Genomic DNA, 23,193 nt, shown 5'->3' with positions numbered 1-23,193 from the left:
CCGTCCATCCATCCAACCATCCATCCATCCATCCAAACATCCATCCAACCATCCGTCCATCCATCCATCCGTCCATCCATCCATCCAACCATCCGTTTATCCATCCATCTATCCAACCATCCATCCATCCATCCAAACATCCATCCATCCGTCCATCCATCCATCTATCCAACCATCCATCTGTCTATCCATCCATCCAAACATCCATCCATCTGTCCATCCGTCCATCCATCCATCTATCCAACCATCCATCCGTCCGTCCATCCATCCAAACATCCATCCATCCATCCAAACATCCATCCAACCATCCGTCCATCCATCCATCTGTCCATCCATCCATCCAACCATCCGTCTATCCATCCATCTATCCAACCATCCATCCATCCATCCATCCATCCAAACATCCATCCATCCGTCCATCCATCCATCTATCCAACCATCCATCTGTCCATCCATCTATCCAACCATCCATCCATCCATCCATCCATCCAAACATCCATCCATCCGTCCGTCCGTCCATCCATCCATCCAAACATCAATCCATCCATCCAAACATCCATCCATCCATCCATCCATCCAAACATCCATCCATCCAAACATCCATCCATCCATCCATCCATCCAAACATCCATCCATCCGTCCGTCCGTCCATCTAACCATCCATCCATTCATCCATCCATCCATCATCCATCCAAACATCCATTCAACCATCCATCCATCCATCCATCCTTCCATCCATCCATCCATCCTTCCATCCATCCATCCTTCCATCCATCCATCCATCCTTCCATCCATCCATCCATCCATCCATCCATCCATCCATCCATCCATCCATCCATCCATTCATCCATCCGTCCGTCCGTCCGTCCTACCAGGTTTCCGATGCTCAGCATGCCGTTGAACTCGTCTGTCATTGGGTAATGCTCCATGGCCATGAAGAGCGTGTTGAGGACGATGCAGACGGTGATGGCGAGGTCCAGGAAAGGGTCCATCACCATGATCTTCACCAGCTGCTTCACCCTCAGCCAGGAGGGGCTGCACTCCCACACCAGGTAGCGGTGGGCGAAGACGTACCAGCACGGGTGACACTTCTTATGAGCTTCCTCCAGTTCTGCACAGCCGGGACAAAACAAAACAAGACAATGCAGATAAATTACAGATAAAACATGGAACAACACCTTTATAATAATAATGAATAAGTACATATATCTGCACTGGTGCACAACGCTTTATGTGGCTTCTATGTCCTCACCTGTTTTTCCTTTTTAACCACTTCATGGCATATATTATAACTTATTACTCATTTTTAAATGAAATAACACTATGTAGACAGAGATGTTTATGAAATGTAGGAGCCATCTTTGACTCTAATTGAACTTTTGATTATCTATCGTTTCAATAAGATAGTTCAGTCCTGTTTTTATCAACTTTGAGCTGTCCCAGAAATCAGATCCCTGACGCCAAAATTGTTGTGGATATTTTGAGCGATGGTCAGCAGTGGAGAAAGGCGCACACGAGACTTTTGACGTCTTAATGCTGAAAATGTTAATTGAAAGCACTCGGCCGAGTGGAGAACCAAAAAGAATAAACACCAGAGTGTTCTGCTCCAATGCTGTCTCTTTCTGAAGGTCCGAGTCCTCGTCTTCATCAGCCTACAATATGAAAAATTAGTCTGATTGGTTTACTAGTTTCTTAACGAGGGACCATTTAAGTCACGTTGGATGTAATTTCAGCAGTTTTGGTTCGAGCGTCTGACTGTGTCATCCACCCATCTGTGTTGTTTAGGGAAGCCTCCTCTGACCTTGGTAACCATGGAGATGCTGATATACCCTCTTTCAGAGAGGTTTCTGCCTTCTTCCCCAAAACATCACAGACAGTTGAAGTCTGAAGGAGAAGATATCTTAATGTCTGATTAAGAATTACAGCGTGACCTCACAGCCAAGCTTGACCCAATGTAACCCAATCTGTAACCTCGAAAGATGGAAAATTCCATAACACTTAACTTGTAGAAAACTATTCATGCTTTTATTCTCTGATGAACTGATTATTGTAATTCACTCTTTACGCTCACATCTTCAAAGTTATACAGATTGCAAACAAAAAGAGGTCACATGACCCTCGTTTTAGCCTCTTTGCATCGACTTCCAGCTGATTTCAGAATTGATTTGAAGGTTTTATTCTTTACCTTTAAACCACTTCATGGTCTTATAACAATTCTCAGCTAGCAGTTGAAATTCATCTCGCCACCTCACCGACTTCCTCTAAATCTCTATTAAAAACTCATTTTTATACACTTGTTTTTCTGCATTAACTTTCTGTCTGATTGTCGTTCATTTTTTTGTTTTTGTAGCACATTATAATGTTTTGAAAAGTGCTGTACAAATAAAGGTTATTATTATTATTATTATTATTGGACCGGAAAATAATTAAAATGGAATGAAAACAAAGAGGAGATAAGGAGTGAAAAGTGAGGAAGTGAGGGAATGAAGGCTGCACAGATGGATGGAAGGAGGACAGCAGTGGGTTTTTGTATATTCCTGTATAATGATCTGTTCTCTAAGAGCAGCGACTGCCGAGGGGAGAGACAGTGACTCAGCAGACCTACCACACACACACACACACACACACTCACATGCACACACACACACACACATGCACACACACACATGCACACACACACACACACACACATGCACACACGCTTACAACACACATGGATGCAGATTTGGACAGATATGAACCCATAAATCTAATACCTGAATATCATCAAACACACAGGAACTGGAACGATTTCATGCTTAATGAGGGTAACCAGGATAACGCACTCATTCTCTCTCTCTCTCTCTCTCTTCTTTTTTCTCTCATTCTGTTTCTATGTCTCTCTCTCTCTTTCCGACTCTCTTACACAAACAAAGCCAGTGTTCCCCTGGGGTTGACTGGGGCAGCCACACACACACACACACACAAACACACACACTTAGACACAAACTCAGACATAGTTACACAATCTTGTATCGACACACAATTACACAAGCACACACACACAAACCGGAAACATGCACACTAATACACACATGAAAGCGCTAACAGACACATTTGGATGCAAAAGTCAGACAAATACGTGGTTACACAATCACACACAGAGGATTGATACACACACACACACACACACACACTGAGATAAGAAGTCAGACATGGTTACATACACATGAATAAAATGTAGCCGTAGAAACTTTTACCGGAGAAAAATTCGGTAATTTGATGATTTCAAATTATCTGATTTTTACAGTGTGTTTATAATGTCTGTACATTCTGGTTTGATTTATCTGAAGCTAATATGAAGCTTCAGCATCCAAATGAGTCAAATCAAGTAGATATCTTTCAACGTTACAGTCTTTTTAGTGCCAAAGTCCCTCTTTTTGTTACTATACTTCCACCTGCAGCTCAACAGGGAAACACTGAAGAAAACACAAAGAGGGAATCTGATGCTAAAAAGACTGTAAATGTGCCACTTGATATGACTAACTCAGACTGATGAAGCTGAATATAAGCTTCACAGAGACTTTTAAATGCATTTTTGTGGATTTGGGCCTCCATCACTTCCATTGAAAGCACATTTGAAGGATCTTTTAACGTGATTACAGCGAGGAAAACCTCTTTCACTGTTCATATGGACACCTGACTTGAAAAATTGTCGAGCTAAATGGGCTCAAACTGAGCATAAAGCATCAGTATTTAAACTCTCATACAACCTTCCTAAGTCGTCAGATGATATGAACACACATTAGCACATGTCCTCAACATGGGAATCTTTCCGATCCTTCCCATCTATCTGACGTAGCCTGAACGCTACATCAAGGCTAACAGCGTTCACTAAACCTATCTAGTGTTGCTCCTCACCCTCCATGGCGTCCGTGAGGTAGCTGGCAGCGCTGAGCGCCCTCCCCCTCCGCTCCGAGTCCTGCGTGGAGGAGGGCCGAGGTAACAGCATCGTGCTGAGCTCCGTGGTGGAGGTCGGGACCTGAGGGACACACAGAGAGCAGAGGCCATTATTTTATTCTAATCATATACCGAGGGCGGAGTTCAGAACCAAACTGAAACATTAATAGTAGTGACTGGAAATGATCAAAGCTCCTTCTGCTGTTACATGAATATAAACACACTGTGACAAAGTTATATTCATGAACACATTCATGCTTTCAAGGTTCATTCATGAGCATGAGCTGTCATCCACTTAGCTGTTACCGTGGTGATAGCATCACACACACACACATACACACACACACACACACACACACAAACACAGAAGTCACGTCACAGCGTTTGACCCGGTTGACCTGACATAAATCCATGTGTGCTCCATATCACCAGGGAAACAGATAAGCGGGTGATGACTGGTGTTCAATGATTCAGAGAAATCAGTGTGCCACCACTGTGTGTGTGTGTGTGTGTGTGTGTGTGTGTGTGTGTGTGTGTGTTTAGCTCTCTCACCCTCACTTAAATGCAGCAGGGTGTTTTTCATGTATCAGATAAGCTTTGCGAGGGTTGAACTTGCACAAAAACATCTACTCGACTCTCCTCTGAAAACCTGACTTCACTTGTCGCCTCTCAAACTAAAGCTGACACTGGACTTCATGCAAGAACATCTTCGTATTTCTCTCCTGAAACACTTTTTTTACAGTCACTGCTGGACAGAAAACTGCAGAAACACCCTGAACCAGCTGTTTACAGTCACTTCTCTTTACTTGCATGAAGTCAACAGATAAATAAAAAGTATTCATGACTTTATTTTTGAAAGCATCCTCTCTTTACTTTTAGTGTCTAAAACTTTTGCACAGTACTGTATATATAACAGCTGATGCATAGGTCCACTTACATTTCTAGAGCTTTCAATCATGATCAAATGATCTTCATGAACAGTTGTCATAGAATTAAAGATGTCCAAATTTTGTTTTCTGACATGTTCACCATTCTCAGAAAATATAATCATCTACCTACTTTATGACAAATTATCTGCTGATGAAGACCATGTGATATGATGAAAAGCTCCAGAGCAGTTAATAAATGGACCTTCAGGTGAGAACGTTTGCTTTTTTTAAAAATATCAGTTTATACACATTTCCTCAAAAATCATCCTCAACATGAGTTTGTAGAGAAGTGAAGTTTCTCACAGATGAACCTAATTTGCTCAGGTGTGATTACATAACACTTCCTGGTTAATGTTCCTCCAATGAGACGTGACGCATGGGCCTGAAGGTTGCCGCCCACATCAACGCCTACATCCTGTCTGTGTGCCAGGCAGGGGATCACCAGGGAAACACACACACACACACACACACATACACACATACACTCTCAGCAGCCAGCCGTGCACTAATTTAGCTTCCGTTAGCTGCTGTGGGTTGCTATGGTAACATTTCCGTGGCAACTAAGCATGTGCTCCCTCCCTCCGCCTCCCACTCGTCTCTCCATCCGTCTGAGCAGCAGGACGACGGGTCTGCGTACCTCATGGACACGAGGAAGCAGAAATATCTCTTCATGTCAAAACAGGAAACTATAAACTGAACTCATGTAAACTCCCACACGAGCCTCTGAACTGTGCAGCAGTTTCCAGAGATCGACAGAAAATTAATCAACCTATCTGATAATTGAATATTCGGTTTATTTTTAATCTTCTTGCAGCACAATATCACAATAACCGCCAGTAGAAACTACCGCGTTATTAAACTTTCTTGTGTTTAGACTGGTAGATCTTGGTTAAGGTCAGAGAGAGACGCTGGTTTTGGTTTAATACATAAAAAATCTGCATTGACTTGAAGCACGAGACACAACATGTTTGTTTACATTTAAGCCAAACTCTGGCCCGCGGACCAAATTTGGCCTGCAGTGTAGTTATATTTGGTCTGTGAGGCAGACCCCCATAGATCACAATATCACCCATAGAGCCCCATAGATCACCATAGATGCCCATAGAGCCCATACACCCCATAGACCCCATACATCCCCACAGACCCCCACGGACCTCCATAGAGCTCCATAGACCACCATAGACCCCATAGCCCCATAGATCACCACGGACTCCCATAGAGCCCCATAGATCACCATAGACCCCCATAGAGCCCATACACCCCATAGACCCCATACATCCCCATAGATCTCACGGACCCCCATAGAGCCCCATAGGCCACCATAGACCCCATAGCCCCATAGATCACCACGGACTCCCATAGAGCCCCATAGATCACCATAGACCCCCATAGAGCCCATACACCCCATAGACCCCATACATCCCCATAGATCTCACGGACCCCCACAGACCCCCATAGACCACCATAGACCCCATAGACCCCTATAGACCCCCATAGACCCCTAGACCCCATAGATCTCCATAGACCCCATACATCCCCATAGACCCCCACAGACCCCAATATAGCCCCATAGACCCCATAAAGCCCCATAGACCACCATAGACCCCATAGACCCCCATATACCCCTAGACCCCATAGATCTCCATAGACACCATAGACCCCATAGACCCTATAGAGGGTTATACCCTTATATCTTGTAACATAATTGGAAAAATGATTAAGTTGTATATGAACATAATTTTCTAAGAGACAGAATTGCACCTTTAACTCTGGAAAAATTGTAATTCTTCACTAATTTCTGACACTTTCTGGTCAAAACGATAAATCGAGAAAATAATAAGGTAGATAAATAGATAACGAGCTCATCGTTAGCTGCAGTGAGGTTTTTTCTTTCCTAGCAGCAGCGCTGGAAGCAGAATAAAAAAGTTACAGTACTCTCCTTTTTTACATTAGTGTGTATCGACTGATATCAGCAAATCATTAAGTTCTGTATTTTGAATTTTGAAAGGGGACTTAAAATAGACAGTTATATATTGTTTAAAAAGGATCAGAATGGATGCAGCAGAATCAGAGATATCGTCCTTGTCAAAACCTGGCGCCTACTTAAAAACTTAAAAGTTATAACATTTTTTTTTAAAGCTATTTTATCGCTGTCACTACTCAACTATATCCCCCCTTCTTCTTTTCTTCTTCTTCTTATGTAACGGTTGCTGTCAGCAGGTGGAGGTGGTTGAACACCTCCAGGCGTGGAGCTGCTGCGTTTGTCCTCATGATACTTTAACCTCCTGCCTGATGGCGAAAAGTCACAACTGTAAACAAGTATTAAAATAAACTGTATAATCCCTGGTGACCCGGGGCTGTCTGCCTCTCAGCTGCTTCTGGAAGTGTGAAGATGAAACAACATGTAAAAGTACCTGCGCTGTATATCTGAGACTGTTTCCACTGATGCTCGACTGGAAAACTTATCAGAGGAAATGTCAGAAAATTATATCTTCCAACAATTAAACCAAGAATAAAACAATCTCTTCAAACAAAACCTGGTGTTATTTTTTGGATGAAAATGAGTTCAGATCTATCTTGCATCAATCTTCCAGAGTTTCCCCTTTTTCTGGGATGCTGACCAATCAGACTGGAGACAAAACAGCCAATTAGAAATGACCTACTGTGGTCCAGTTCTCCGAATGGCTGGCAGGTTGATGGAGCGTGCAGACATTCAGAGCGGGCAAACAGAGTCAGAAAGTTTATTTATTATTCCCACAAATACATTTCATGAGCACAGAACAGGTTTCTGTTGACTGTAACATAAAGTATAATTCATATACTTGCAAAATGTGTCGTCCAACACTCTTAAATGACTCTATAGTGGTTCTTTAACTTATTCTCTCCTCATGAAACAATTTACAGAGAAGAGAAATTAGATTTAGGAGCCATCAGTGTAGCAGCTCTGCATGACTGAACGTTCTCTTTAAAAGCAGACGTCAATCTCAATGAGACTGTTTGATTAAATAAAGATTAAATGAAATGATATGAAGAGAGAGGTTTTCAAACTGTGAGGCGGCAGCGGTGTTCTAACAACAACGGGGGAAGTTAGTTATTATGGTTTGACAGCTTATCAACACAGTCAGCAGTTGCTGTGACACACGCAGCAGCTCATGGAGGCATTTAAGGTACTTTAAAACTCTTGGCGTCCGATTGTCGCAATTTGCATCACAATTTGAACTTTCTCAAGGTCATAACTCAGTCAGATCCGAACACGAGAACATGTAAACATATTTTTAGATTGAGTGCGCCTCACACTTCTAGACAGGACATTATTATCTCTGATGTTCATCACAAATTAACATCCATAAATCTGCTTAGAAATCAGAGACGCTCCAGAACTTGCTTGAGAATCGTCACGTTTTTAAGTTTTCTTCAGTATCAAAGTAATCCAGTAATAGTTGTCTGTACATGCATGAGTACAATGCAAACAGGAACTACTAAGAGTTCATTCTGCAGACTTTTAATGGTGCAAATTTGCCAAAAAAACCCCAAAAGATAACTGAGATGGTGAAGAAACCACATATTTCTGGACCTAGAAGCTACAAATATAAGTGTGTGTTCCTGTGTTTGAGTTTATTACTGGGACACACACACACACACACACACACACACACACACACACACACACACACACACAGAGTCAGATTTTCTCTCCTTTTCTGTGTGTGTGTGTGTGTGTGTGTGTGTGTGTGTGTGTGTGCGTGTGTGTGTGTGTGTGTGTGTGTGTGTGTGTGTGTAGTCAGTGAGTCATGCAGTGTGAGTGTGATCTGATTATCATCTCTGCTGCTTGTTTCTAAAAGGACATAACGCAGCGTGTGTGTGTGTGTGTGTGTGTGTGTGTGTGTGTGTGTGTGTGTGTGTGTGTGTTAGGTATGATGTCAGATCTGTTGGTATTGATATTAATATTGATTCCATATGTTGTTGTGATTGGTCAGTTGTCGGCTGGTTTTGAATCACTGGATGAACTTCAGGTTTTCTCTCACCCAGCTTGTTTGGTTCGGTTCAAACGAACTCTGCTGTGTTTGCCTGGTTTTGTGTGGTTTGTTTAGGCGGCTGTGAAACCTGTTAATTAAACTCTGGTGCAGATGAAACAACCAGACCGAAACCTCCTGAAAAAGGAGTAGAGAAAAGATTTGTGCATGAATTTAAAAGAGAAAATACTATTAAATAAAGATGCTGCTTGTGATGAAGTTATTTTACAAGCAATCTGTACTAATAGTGTGTATATCTGTGCAAAGTCATTTAGCACCATCATCATGTGAGTGCATCATTTTTCTCAATCGATCAGAAAGTGATCTCATTGTTAATATTACACTGCAAGATGACTCTTTTTTGTACCCGTGTGTCAGTTTTAATAACGTGAGGTCGAGCACTTCTTAACTTGCAGTCGGTCTCCAGGATTTGATTCCCTGACGTGGGTCCATCTAGTGCTGATGATGCTGGCTGACATCACCACAGCTGCTGCTTTAATTTAGTGATGTGTATATCTGCACTTAGTAAACACTGATGTTATACATAGGTTAGGATTAACTTTATCAACAGCTACTGCAACAGGCTCCAGAAGTAAAAAGGCACCAAATGAACTTAAACAAACCGACCTGCTTCTCATCTAGAAGAGTGTTGGCGCTGACTTTTAAATCTCTTCTTAAGAGTATATCAAGTAAGATGTTTAAAGGTTTCCTTGATTAAAAGGCCACTTTCACACTCAGTCATGCTGGTTGTTACTTGCTCATCCAACCTCAGCTCCACCCAGACTCCTCTACTCTACTCTTTGACCAAATTTGGGAATTTCTGGCTCGAGTAACCGAGAAACATCGTGGCAAGCAGGAAACCCAAACTCCAAGATGTCCATTCAGAAAGCTGCGAGGGTCTACGCAGAGACACTACAACCATTTTATTTCCAGTTTTCAGTCGTAAATGAATTTGTGTGAGTGTGTGTGTGTGAGTGTGTGTGTGTGAGTGTGTGTGTGTGCATACAGGAAGGACACTTCAGTAAATGTCTTCGCTGGTATGTGCGGCTCGAGCCCGTGATGCCATAGCAGTGGCACTATGTGTGTGTGTGTGTGTGTGTGTGTGTGTGCGTGCAGATGAGGGGAATACCACGGCATTGTTATATGAGCTGGTAGAAATGTGTGTGTGTGTGTGTGTGTGTGTTGTGTGTGCATGTGCGTGCATGTGAGTGTGTCTTTAGCCCATGATATCAGAGTGGAGTTATGCAAAGCGCTGATTCATAATTCACATGTCAGAGTGTTGGATGGCTGCAGGTTTCACCATTGTTTCCACTGCAATGGACACACACACACAAACACACACACACACACACACAGACACACACACAGACATGCACACACACACACACACACACACACACACTCAGGACACAGTACTCACACTCTCCTCCTTGACCTTCTCCATGGTGCAGGCAGGCAGCTGCCCCTGCAGCGGCGGTGGAGAAACCCCGTTCTGGTCCATGGCAACGAACAGCTTCCCGTTGACGTTGAGAGTCGGATAAAATACCTGAACACACACACACACACACACACACACACACACACACACACACACACACACACACACACACACACTCAAGATTAATTGATTTGTCAATCCACAGAAAATCAATCAGCAACTATTTTGATCATCGTTTTTGTCATTTTTCAACCAAAAAGGCCAAATATTCTCCGGTTTCAGCTTCTCAAATGTGAGGATTTGCTGCTTTTCTTTTTCATATGTGAAAGTAAATTAAAAATCTTTAGGTTTTGGACTGTTGGTCAGACAAAACGCCATTTTTTTTTTGAAAATTTTTAACATTTTATAGACAAAACGAGACAAAAATTGTTGCAGTGCTAGTTTTTAGCCATGCCAGGACCGTGGCCATCTGGCCAAATTCATCCTCTACCACAACTCACATTCAGCCACTCTACCTGTAAATAGCATCCCAATCTGTCCAACACTCAGACACCGTAATTTTGTCTCCAAAGTATCCTGTTCAGTAAATTATGACAATCTTATCACCATTACATGCACTATAATTTCACCCTCGCCTCCCCTTCCTTCCAAATTTGGTCTGCTGAATGTGAGATCTCTGAGTCGTGGCTTACCCCTGATGACCTCTCCCCTCTCGCTGAAGCCACTCCTTCAGACTACTGCAGAAGGTGGTGGGGTTGCACAAAAATGCCCTCAAGTGCTCCATTATCTCCTTTGTCATCTTTTGAATTTCTGGCTTTTTTTATTGATGGCATCTATCTGAGCTGACTTACTTTTTAGGAGGAGGAGGGGTCGGGCGGTTGACTAGAAAGTTTGATGGAAGAAAGTTGGAAAGGCATCAAAGCAGCAGCTTCCCATTTCAACCGACAAAACCAGGTGTTTTTAGCAAGACTTTGGGACATTTGCAGCCCTAACCAAGTGTTTTTTTGTGCCTATACCTAACCAGACTTTAACCACAGCGTTGTCACATCATAAAACATCATTATTCAACTGATAATGGCCAACACTGAAACATAGACATTCAATGTATCCATGGTTTGCAGAAACGTGCAATGCCAACATTTTATTCTGGCGACTGGTTTGACTACCAGTATCGAGGCTGCACCAGAGGAACTTGTCTCGCTATTGGTGGTTCAGCAACGCTTGACTTTGGCCTCTTTGTGGCTTAATAACAGTAATATTAGAGAGATAAGGAGAGCGTGCAGAGGGGCAGAGTGGAGGTGGAAGCAGGATAAATTGCAGATCTCTTTTCAAATTCTGAAGGATCTCTTATAAAAAAATACTAGCTGGCTGTCAAAAATGCCAGAGCTCAATAATTTTCTAATCTTATTGACAAAACTGTTATAATCCCAAGGCACTTTTTTAGTGTCACCTCCTCTAATCCCACCTCCTGCTTACAAGCATCTGTCTCTCAATGTGAGAATTTCCAAAACTTCTTTAGAAACAAAGTACTTGACATCAGAGCTGGTAGTATTCCACCTGTAAATAACCTTCTTCCATCTGCAGTTCTCAGTTCCCTTAACATCACTTTACCAGAACTTCATCATATCGTCTCTTCTATGAAAACCTCCACCTGTTCTCTCAACATTATTCCAACTAAACTCTTCAAAGAAGTTGTTGGCACCATTGGCTCCAGCATTCTTTCAATTACCAGTCGCTTCCTGGAATCCAGCCACGTTCCCCAATCTTTCAAACATGCAGTAGACCAGCCACAGAATCTAGATCTTTCAGTAATTACAGACCAATCTCCAAACTCTCCTTTCTTTCTAAAATACTTGAAAAAGCAGTTTTTAACCAACTGTTAACTCTGAAAAAATCCAATCTGGTTTCAGAGCTCTTCACAGTACAGAATCTGCATTACTGAGAATAACCAATGACCTCCTTCTAGCTGCAGACTCAGTTAACTGCTCTTAGACCTGACTGTAGCCTTTGACACTGTAGATCATTCTGTTCTCATTCACAGGTTAAACCAATGGGTGGAGGTCTCTGGTTCTGCCTTAAACAGGTTTTCTTCATATTTATCCAACAGATCGTTCAGTGTCCCATGTACTGTGGTGTCCCCCAAGGCTCCATACTTGGTCCACTCCTCTTCTCCTTCTATTTGCTTCCGCTAGGTCACACTATTCAAAAACACAACATTTCTTTTTACTGTTATGCAGATGATACACAGATCTACCTCACCTAGAGCCTCATAACTACAACAAACTAACTTACCTCAATAACTGTCTTCTAGACATCAAATCCTGAATGGCTGCAAACTTTCTTCAGCTCAGAATAAAACTGACGTTATTTTATTTGGACCACAGCATTTGACCAACGTTATTTGTCCTCATCTTGGCCCATTGGCCCCCTCTGTCATTTTCGATTCAGGACTGAAGTTTGACAAACAAATCAATCAGTTAGTCAAATGAAGCTTCATGCAGCTCCGCATCATCTCCAAACTCAGATCAATTATCTGTACCTGTGACCTGGAGAGAGTCATCCATACCTTCATCTCCTCCCCACCTTGATAATTGCAACTCCTTATATTTTGGTATCACTCAGTCTTGTTTATCTCGTCTCCAAACTAGTTCAGAGTACAGCATCAAAGGGAGCATATTACTCCCATTCTTGCCTTCATACACTGGCTGCCTGTTCCTGATGTTTGTCTACAAGGTGTTAAATGGTTTCACCCCCTCTAATATTACAGAATTGTATCCAATCACATTTAATGGAGATATTATTATATTATTATAACAAAGTTCAGGAACAAGACCACGCCTCTCTTTCACTAAATTCAATCACCTGTGCCTCACTAATTCAATCATCCGTGCATACCTATATAAGCGTCTAACCCCTTTCTCTCCCGTAAGTCTCAGTTCTCACGCCCCCCCCCCAACCCCATTCTTCTCCTCTCTCCCCTCACAATGGGCACAACGGTGGCTCACAGTGGTTTAGCAATTATGCCTCACAGCAAGAAGGTCCTGGGTTCGAACACTGGCCGTCCCAGGTCCTTTCTGTGTGGAGTTTGCATGTTCTCCCCGTGTTCGCGTGGGTTTCCGCCGGGTACTCCGGTTTCCTCCCACCATCAAAGACATGCTCGTTAGGGTTAATACTTCCACATAAGTGATTCTTCTCATCCTATTCTAGGAACCACAGGGGGATGACGAAGCAGAAAGCTCCATGTCCCCCACCCTGAGTCTCGACCCCCGGGTTCCTAGACGCTCCAGCCTCTTTGTGATTCCATTTGGTCCCCGGTCATCCTAACACCATCAACCCCCTTCATCCCTCTCCTCTACCCCATCATCCCACCGTACACGACCCGGACCAACCTTCAGCTCCCATTCATCCCCCGGCAATCGACCCCTTCATCCCTCTCCTTGATCCACATCCAGCCCACCATACACTCTCCTCATCAATCCTGAACCCTCTCGACAATCCAAATAAATCTATTTTTATACCGTTCAAATGGCGTGGTCTTTGTTGGTGAAACCACATATAATCTCATTGCACTTTATATTACCGTATCTCATCTCATTCCTAAATGAACGTTCACATGTTTAGAAGATGATTTTGAGTGTCTGTTGAGTGTGTAGCTCACCTGGGAGCTCCTGCTGGTGTTGCTGTAGGTGCTGGGTCGTCGTTTGGGCCATGGTTGGGGCATGATGCCACTGAAGGTCCCACCGCTGTAGGTTCGGCCCCCGACGCCCTCCACCACGTCGCCCGGGACGCTGTACTCGTCGTCCGCCATCTCTCCCTCCGACCCCCGGCTCCTCAACCGGAAATTGAAGATAGAGGAGACCTGACTGCTTCGCCGAGTCCTGGTGGAGAAGGAGCGAGCGAGGAGAGGGTGGAGGGGCTGGAGGGAGAAGGGAGGAGGACAGTTACTAACGTCTTGCAACAAAACAAAAGGAAACGCACCCAAATTTCTTCTTTACTCACCTTTCCCCCGTCCGTCATGTCCACCTGCAGCAGCTTTTCCTCCGATAGGTTCGCCTCGACGTCGGCCACTCCCATCAGTGCTTGACTCCGGCTTCGCTCCTCCATGCTGTCCAACGGCAGGCCGAAGGGCGAGAGATCTGGTGACATCATGGAGTCCGAGTCGACAACCTTGTGCGTGGAAACCTGGTGGAGGAGATGCAGTGTGTCTTTAAAAGTAGTCGGATAAGGTAAACAAGAAAGAAAGGTCATAAAAAAGGATAAAGGAACCTGATTTACCATTACAATAAAGTTATTAGAAAAGTATGAATGTCACGTATTAAAAGAAAGACAACAGAAGGTAAAAAGAAGGTGAGTCTGTTTCTAGATTACCTTACAGCCAATGTGTAATCTAGTTGGTCTGTTATTTTCTTTTGCTGTATTGTTTAAACTGATACATGGCAGATGGTAGGGATGAACTTGTAACCTCACCTTCTGTCATAGTGATATAGCTATAGCTATTATCACTTCCTGTTTGCAGTGTAACCATGGATGTAGAGACAACTATCACTGGTTTACTTTGATACTGAAGAAAAGTTAAAAACGTGATGATTCTCAGGCGTCAAGTTCTGAATGATAATGCTACAGTAGCTATTCAGTAAACATATTTCACCCCAGTGTATCTTAAGATTATTACCTGTTGCTCCTTCTTGAGCCTCTCCATGGCCTGCTGGAACTCTTTTTCTTTCTGGCAGGCCTCCGCGATGGTTGCCTGGTTCTGCTCCTCGTACGCCATGGCGACCACGGCCAGGATGAGGTTGACCAGGTAGAAGGAACCCAAGAAGATCACCACCACGAAAAACACCATGTAGGTCTTACCGGCCGAACGCAGCGTCTGCAGACAAACACACACACACCGAAAATATCCAACACATTAGCAGAACTTACACAGAACTACTCTCCAGAGACTGAAAACATGATGCTGTTATTAGTCTTTGGAGCCGTTTCTAAACAAACTAAGGTGACCAAACTCTTCATGATGAAGGAACATGTCACCCAGTGCAGCGGTGTGGCTCACTAATGTATTTTTAATAGTTTCTGGACAATAACGGAGGTCTACAGCACAGAAATAAGATATATCAGGCTTTAGATACACACACAATACTTGTTAGTAGATCAGTTCATTGTTGGTTTGGCTCCAAACATGAGACATGTTGACAAGAAGAAACATATATAGATATAGATATCTATCTATATAGAAAACCAAACCCTTCACTAAACATTACCTGGTGGTAGAGGTTTTCCCAGTAGTCTTGAGTCATCAGGCGAAACAGGGACAGGAAGGCCCAACCAAAGGTGTCGAAACTGGTGTAGCCGTAGTTTGGGTTCCTCCCCGTCTTCAGACACTCAAACCCATCCGGACACTTTCTGCAACACAAACACACACACACACACACCAGGCTTTACACAGTGTGACTGTCTATCAGAGTGTGCTGTGAAACCAGCTGAAATGCTATCAGTATTTCTGTCACCAATAGAAATATCTGCATATTGTTTTGTCAGCTGGTGGATTTGGATGATGCCAGCCAGTTATCAAGTAATCAGGAGGTGGGTGGTTATATAACTGTAACTACTGTTTCTCTTGGAAAATCTAACACCAGCACAGGTTTATGCAGAAAGTGGGTGTATGGACGTTTTGAAAGCTGAGACATTTCAATAAAAAAAAGTTAAAAGCAGCATCTATCTTTCCATCCATCCATCCATTTATCCATTATTTCCTGACACAAACACCAGCTCTGTTTCCTCATCAGTGTTTACGGCTCAAAGCTCGTTATCGCCGTGCGACCGGGACCCGCCCACACGTGTCACCGCAGAGACGGAACAGATAACGCGGGGACGGCATTCATCTTAATTGATATTCCGCATTCATATCCTATCACATTCATCGCTGCCCACGCAGTCACATCTGATCCGCTGAAACACAGCAGTCCCATCGGTGGCGAGCTGGTCAGCGGAGGGAGGGCTGCTGCAGTCTACAGCCGAGAGGACGAGCTGCTGCTGCTGCCGACGACGACTGACGGATGTTATGAGATGCCAACAGCGAGAAGGTCAAAGGTCAGAGGTTACAGCAGCAGCAGATAGTGGGTAACCTCTCACGATGATGTGCTTTTTCTTTTAATTTATCTATTTATCTTGTGGAGTTTTTCTGTAAATACAGATTTTTAAAACATTTTTGTTTATGTGGGTGTTAGATTTCATTTTCTCTTTATGTTCTCTTTATTACATGTTGCTTATTATCTCTTGGTTGTATAGTGCTGCTATAACACAAGATAAACAAAATATCTTTAAAACTTTAAACTTCAGGCGCTTGTGTGTAAAGGAGCAGAGGCATTTTGACATCAAGCATTCATTGATGCATGTCAATCAAAAAATCGACCTGAGCCTTTTATACATGTAATATATATGAAAAAAACACCAATTTTATGCTGTGACTAAAGGCACTGAACTGCCAAAGTATATTTAAGACTAATGACGGGTTAAATAAAAGTTTTTGTGAAGATACCTGCAGTTATCTTAAGTGTTGAAACATAAAACTACATCCTGAGTGTGAGTGGAGGAGTTATGATGCATGAGGAAGAGCGTGACATTAACAGAATCACAAACACCGCTGCATGAACAAGCCGCAGTTCGAACAAAACTCTGAGTCACACAGGAGTTTCATGCTGAGTCACAGAGAGCGGAGCGCCGCCGTGCAGACGCTATCTGGGGATTCAAACCGACAACCCTGCGGTCACAAGCCCACTGCAGTGACCCGTCCCGGCTGGCGCCGCCCCCGCCGGGCCGCCGCAGCAGCTGCGATGCTTTTAAGCGGCGTCTCACACTGACTCATCACCTGCAAACCCCCTGCCTGTATTCATTATCACCTCACTAGCCAACGTTTGGTGGGAACAGTAATTCATTAAGGATGCATATAAATAAACTACCTGCTTATATAAAGGTTTACATAATACAGTTGTGTGAAAAGAAAAGATGGAATTAAACAGATTTCCAATACTCACAATAGTATTTTATAAATACTGGATATAGTCTTGAATAATGATTATATGATGTAATTATACATCTCAAAAAGATGCTCACACAAACATTACAGTAACAGAAATCAATTTTAATGCTGCTTATGCAAAAATTACGACACATTCACAACGATCATGGAGGCCACTGAAGTCAGCGTTTAGGGAGCAGATGATAACGAGGAGCACGAGGAGGAGCAATGGCTGCTTCTTCTGTACGGGATCCTGACATGAACGGCTTCACAGATACAGATTTCATCCAAAATTTCAGGATGTCAGTGGTTACTTTTAACTACAACATGCAAACATTTAGGTTTAAAAACACGGGAGTCTGTTTCAGTGGAGGATGGATGAAGTGAAAGATAACGTTCACGAGTAAAGTATTTTATCAAACCACCTGTTCAGGGGTTGAAACTGTATGTCGTGTGTAAACTGTGTTTCATAGATGATCTGGCAACTTGCATAACATCAGACGAACATACAAAACCTATAGATCCGTGTGTATGACGATTATTCATAGTGAAGGTTGAGGGCCATGAAAATTACGGGAGTTTCCTGGGAGACACAACAAAACAGGAGCACAGCCGGAGAGGGGGTGAAAATATGGGAGAAACTTTGGAGTGGTGGCGTTGGCAGGTTTGCACAAGACTCTCGTGGTAAGACACTAAGTTCAGGTCGCGCTGCAAAAAATCAGACCTGTATCAGATTTAGAACTGCATATGAAAGTGGTCCAAATCAGAACATGAAAACATCAGATTCACTTTTGCCTGCAGTCTGAACATAGCATCACAGCAACAACGATCAATTTTAATTATATAAGAAATATTTCAACTAGAAAATGAAGGATTACAGATGCAACAGCCAGAGATAAAATGTCATATAACTAATAATACCAGCAGCACAGCAGTTCTGTTTACAGTACCAGTACGTAACACTTATCCAAACATTACGGTAACAGACACTGGCTTAAATTAGATGATAATGTAATCCAATATTCAAAATGCTGAGGCACATCTTAGCCAACCATTATGGTAAAAACAACTCATACATAATGTGATAATAAAAAGCTGAATTACTGCTTGTCCAAACATTAAGGTACCAGCGATCAATGTTAACATAGTTAAAAGACTGCGATGGGCAGCTGATATAAGCTTTACGGTACAGTAGTGTAACAAAATCATAAGTAGCTGCTAATACAAAGATTACAGTAACGACAATCAATGTTAATTCAATGAAAAAGTGCAAGTAGCAGATGATGCAAACATTACGGTAACAGCGACTAACTAACAACAGCTGATGAGGATATTTGGAGTGGCTGATATTACAAACATTATGGTAAAAAATGGACATATGAGAGGAAAAAGCTGATAACACCTGGAGATGATGTCATGACACAAAGACACACATGAAATATGATGAACCAGTCATCACGTACAACCAGTCATCCTGATGCCAGTTAGACTGACACCAGCGCACACACACACACACACACACACACACACACACGCACGCTGAATGTAATGTGTGTGTGTGTGTGTGTCATTCCTCCACTTCCATCTATCCATCTCATGCAAGTGAGTCAACATGGTGGCATGTGAGTGGGGAGAGTGGATGTGAAGTGTGTATGATGGGTCGACCGAGTGTGTGTGTTTGTGTGTTTTAAGGGGGCTCGAGGACATAAAGAGTGTGTGTGAGAGGGGTTTGGAAAATGCAGACAGGAAGCTGAGTGTGGTGTATAGAGAGTGTGTGTGTGTGTGTGTGTGTGTGTGCGTGTGAGGTGTCAGAGTGTGAGAGTCTGCAGTTATCTCTCGCACACACCTCTGTCTGCGTTAATGGAGGGACGCCACTTCAGACCCCCACTCTAACTAAAGGGGGCCCCTCAGCCCTGCACTTACACACCTACATCACCGACACACACACACACACACACACACACACACACAGGCAGAAACACATGGGTCTGCTGGTGTTTTATTCAGAGTTTACAAGCTAAAACACATATTTCTACTCTCAATTTAATAATTTGTTTGCTCAATTTAAACTATTTCGCCTGTCCCCTTCTTGCAGAGGGCACTAGATGCATCCAGTCAGCCAGAAGTGTGTGATGAAGACATTTCTCTTGTAAAGCCAGTTACTGATCCAAACTGGATCTGAGGCAGCCAGTATCAGCTGTACGTCCTCCTCTGAACAGGAACTTCATGTTTATTCGCTCTCTGTGCGTCCAATCAGAACCCTGAAGCTTTGTATTTATGAGCTGAACGCCAGCTATTATTATTATTAGCCCTATTTCTATTATTATTATTATTATTATTATCTTTCTTTCTCTCTCAACCCAACCGGTTGAGGCAGACGGCGTCCACCTAGAGCCCGGTTCAGCTGGAGGTTTCTTCCTGTTAAAGGGGACCGAGGAAGAGTTCAGTCTAGACCTGCTCTGTGTGAAAATGCCCTGAGATGAATTCTGTTATAATTTGGTGCTTTATAAATATTTTAAGCATGTAAAGCACTTTGTAACTTTGTTTTGAAAAGTGCCGTATGAATAAATTTGTTGTATTTATTATTATGATAAAAATCTTATTAAATCTGAGCCACGGGGAGGATGCACACCAACCAGAGAGATGCATGATGGTAAATCCGTTAAATCGAGAGCACAAATTAAAGAAACTGACAGTTAAACAGCAGCTGCTGAAAAAAAATGTCCTGGAGATGATTGTAGTAGGAAAATAAATCTGAAACAACTTAATATGCTATGAAAATAACATAATCTCTGTCTGTTAAGGAATTTTTCCAAATAAACAACTACATATAGACGCGGATATAATGAGTGATGGGTAATTTATCACCTAAACCAACTTTTTTTCCCATTTTTCTTATAATTTGTACTAAATTTCACCAAAATTTCTGTAAAACATCCTGAAAATTAACTGCAAATTTAGAGGAAATAAATATAAAATGTATATATAAAGGCTCCTGAATACTTTGTTACATTTACTTCCTTTGTTGTATTAATTTAAATCACACTTTTATTCATTTAGTGCTCTGGTTTGTCTTATTTTGTTAGAAAAATAATGTTTGTTTTGTAGAAAAAGACGTGTAGGTCTACTGGAAATGTAACAGCTGTTTTATCGGTTTGCATTAGGTTCAACAGGTGTTCCTGATAAAGTGAGTTTAATCTGAATAAATATATTTATAAAAGTTGTTTTCATAGACGATACGACACTCAGAGAAAGAGACAGACAGACATAAACACTCATTCAAAGACAAACACGCTGAGGCTATTCTGGGAGATATCCTGGGGATTCTCTGTGTGTGTGTGTGTGTGTGTGTGTGTGTGTGTGTGTGTGTTCATGTTCCCCCTGCTATTCTATTTTGTTCCCTATGACCTCCTACACACACACATGCACACACACACACACACACACAACACAACACACACCTCTAATTATAACACTCAGGTAAACTCGAGTCCGGGAGGAAGAGAGTACTTAGCATTGCTATAGCAACCGTATCCCAGTGCTGGTTGCCGGGGGAGATTGTTTTGTGCCACCTCTGTTGGGAGACGGAAGGACCGTGTTTTTGTGTGTGTGTGTGTGTGTGTGTGTGTGTGTGTGTGTGTGTTTTCCGTGCTGCTCGTCTCACCTGATCAACACTAGACTGAACATATTGTTGGATTTCTTGGTTTTCTGTTGATTAATTGTGAAGATATAATCTGGTTTTTATTGAAATAATCTACCAGGTGTTACATCACCACAGTTTAGAATATGACCTTTGACCTTTGCAGCATCATCTCTCTCTCACCCTGCTTGTGTTTTACTTCCCTGATACATAAACAAAACTACCATCTAATCCAGGGTCACATCATGGAATCTGCTCTTATCTAATGTCCAGTAAATCTAATATAGTCTAATCTAATCCTCTTTAATCGAATATACTCTTACCTAATCTCATCCATTCTAGTCTAATTTAGTCCAGTTTAATCTGACTTTGTCTAATCCAGCCTAATCTAATATAGTTCAGTTTAGTCTCGCCTAATGTAATCTAATCCAGTCTAGTTAAATCTAGTCTAATCTGGAGTAATTTAACATAATCTAAACTCATTTAATTAACTAAAATAGCCTAGTTTAGCCCAGTTTTCACATCTAATCTCATCCATTCGAGTCTAATTTAGTCCATTTTAATCTGACCTAATGAAGTCTAGTCTAGCTAATCTTGTCTAATCCAGCCTAATCTGATATAGTTCAGTTTAGTGTCACCTTGTCTAATTCTGCCTAATGTAATCTAATCCAGTCTAGTTAAATCTAGTCTAATCTGGAGTAATTTAACATAATCTAAAATATTTTAGTCCATTCAAGTCTAAAATGGTTTAATCTTCCCTAATCTAATCTAATCTAATCTAATCTAATCTAATCTAATCTATCCCAAATCTAGTCTAGTTTAGTGTCACTGTGTCTAAATCTGTTTTATATAATCGGATCCATTCTAAATTAATTTTGTTCAATTTTTTCAATTAAATCTCATCTAATCTAATCTGGTCTAATCTTGTGTTATCAAATGTCCAGTCTACCTCAGCATATACTAATCTACTCTAATCCAGCCCAGTGTCATCTAGTCCAGTCAAGGCTAATCTTGTTTAATCTGATCTAATCTATTTTCATGGACATTTATCACTGACCCTAATCTCTAATCCTACATGTAACTTCATCAAGACTAAAAGTCAAACTTCAGCATTCAGCTAAAAGACACTGAATCCCACCTGAGACCAGTTTAACCAGTTTAACCAGTTTAATCTGACGAGGCTTGAACAGTCACATAATGTGAGTTATACTTTAGATTGATCACATATCAGATGCGACCAGCTGATCCTGACGAATCACAAGTGCTTCTGCTTAGTAGAGAACATACTGTTCAGTGCTCAGAGGTCAGAGGTCACTGTTCGATGCTGGACACACAGGGGGGGGGGCGTCTCTTTGGTGGAAGTTTTGAAGTCTCGTACATGAAGTTAAGGTCAGCGTGGCGCTCTCAGTGTTTCCATGAGACGGGCGGAGAGAAAATCCCTCCGGCTTTGATTCTGTTTTAATGTCTCATCAGTGACACAGCAGCTCCTGAAATAGCAGCTAAAGTATCGAGGCGGGTCGACTAGCTGTTAGCATCACAGCACAGACGAGGCTGGCTAGCGACCAACGCTTTGATCACAGCCGAGCGCTATAACCGTGTGTGTGTGTGTGTGTGTGTGTGTGTGTGTGTGTGTGTCACTTTGATCACCACATTTGGTCACATTAATAACAGAGTCGTCTCCAATGTGTTATCATTAGAACATCTAAACCATCCTGATTACCAAGCACTTATAAGGACACACACACACACACACACACACACACACACACACACAGACACGCAGCTCAGACCAGTCTGATCCTGACAGACTTGTTCACAGTAAGCAAGAAAAATATTCATCAACGTTCCTGTTCATAGTCAGCGTTTTAAACACTGAACCACTGAATATAAACCTGAATCACAAACAGTTTTACAGTCTTCTGCTTTAATAAGACGTTCAGTAAATATCACTCATAATCATTTGAGCCCTGATCATTTGCTTAATTTTCACTCTCTTTATTTACAGACTTATGGTGTCGGTTGCAGTTGATAAGTATAATAATCTGTAGTTAGATGTTAGCAGGTGGTGTTCAGAGGCTTTTTACAGCTGCCTGCTGCAGCCCCAAACCACACTATTATTAGAGAAAATACCGTTTATAACCGCTTTAACTCTTATTTATTTAGAAGCAGGGCTGCTTTCTTGCTTATTTAAACTCTTCATTTTTATGTCAGATAGA

General features: G+C 42.2%; 1 protein-coding gene across 1 annotated transcript in view; it reads right to left on the bottom strand.

The window, feature by feature from the left end:
• LOC137172973 (sodium channel protein type 3 subunit alpha-like) overlaps positions 1-23,193 on the bottom strand; it is a 243,866-nt gene that overhangs the window by 103,677 nt on the left and 116,996 nt on the right. The window contains exons 10-16 of the mRNA XM_067577634.1: positions 15,581-15,722; positions 14,992-15,189; positions 14,319-14,501; positions 13,978-14,235; positions 10,302-10,427; positions 3,901-4,021; positions 873-1,111 (exon numbers count right to left, since the gene is read on the bottom strand). Coding sequence (XP_067433735.1) covers positions 873-1,111; positions 3,901-4,021; positions 10,302-10,427; positions 13,978-14,235; positions 14,319-14,501; positions 14,992-15,189; positions 15,581-15,722 — 1,267 coding nt within the window. The remainder of the gene's footprint in view (positions 1-872; positions 1,112-3,900; positions 4,022-10,301; positions 10,428-13,977; positions 14,236-14,318; positions 14,502-14,991; positions 15,190-15,580; positions 15,723-23,193) is intronic.

The sequence above is a fragment of the Thunnus thynnus genome, chromosome 21 (genome assembly GCF_963924715.1).
Source record: "Thunnus thynnus chromosome 21, fThuThy2.1, whole genome shotgun sequence".
Lineage (NCBI taxonomy): Eukaryota > Metazoa > Chordata > Actinopteri > Scombriformes > Scombridae > Thunnus > Thunnus thynnus.
Note: the sequence above shows the minus strand (reverse complement) of the source record. Positions and strands in the feature narration are given on the sequence as shown.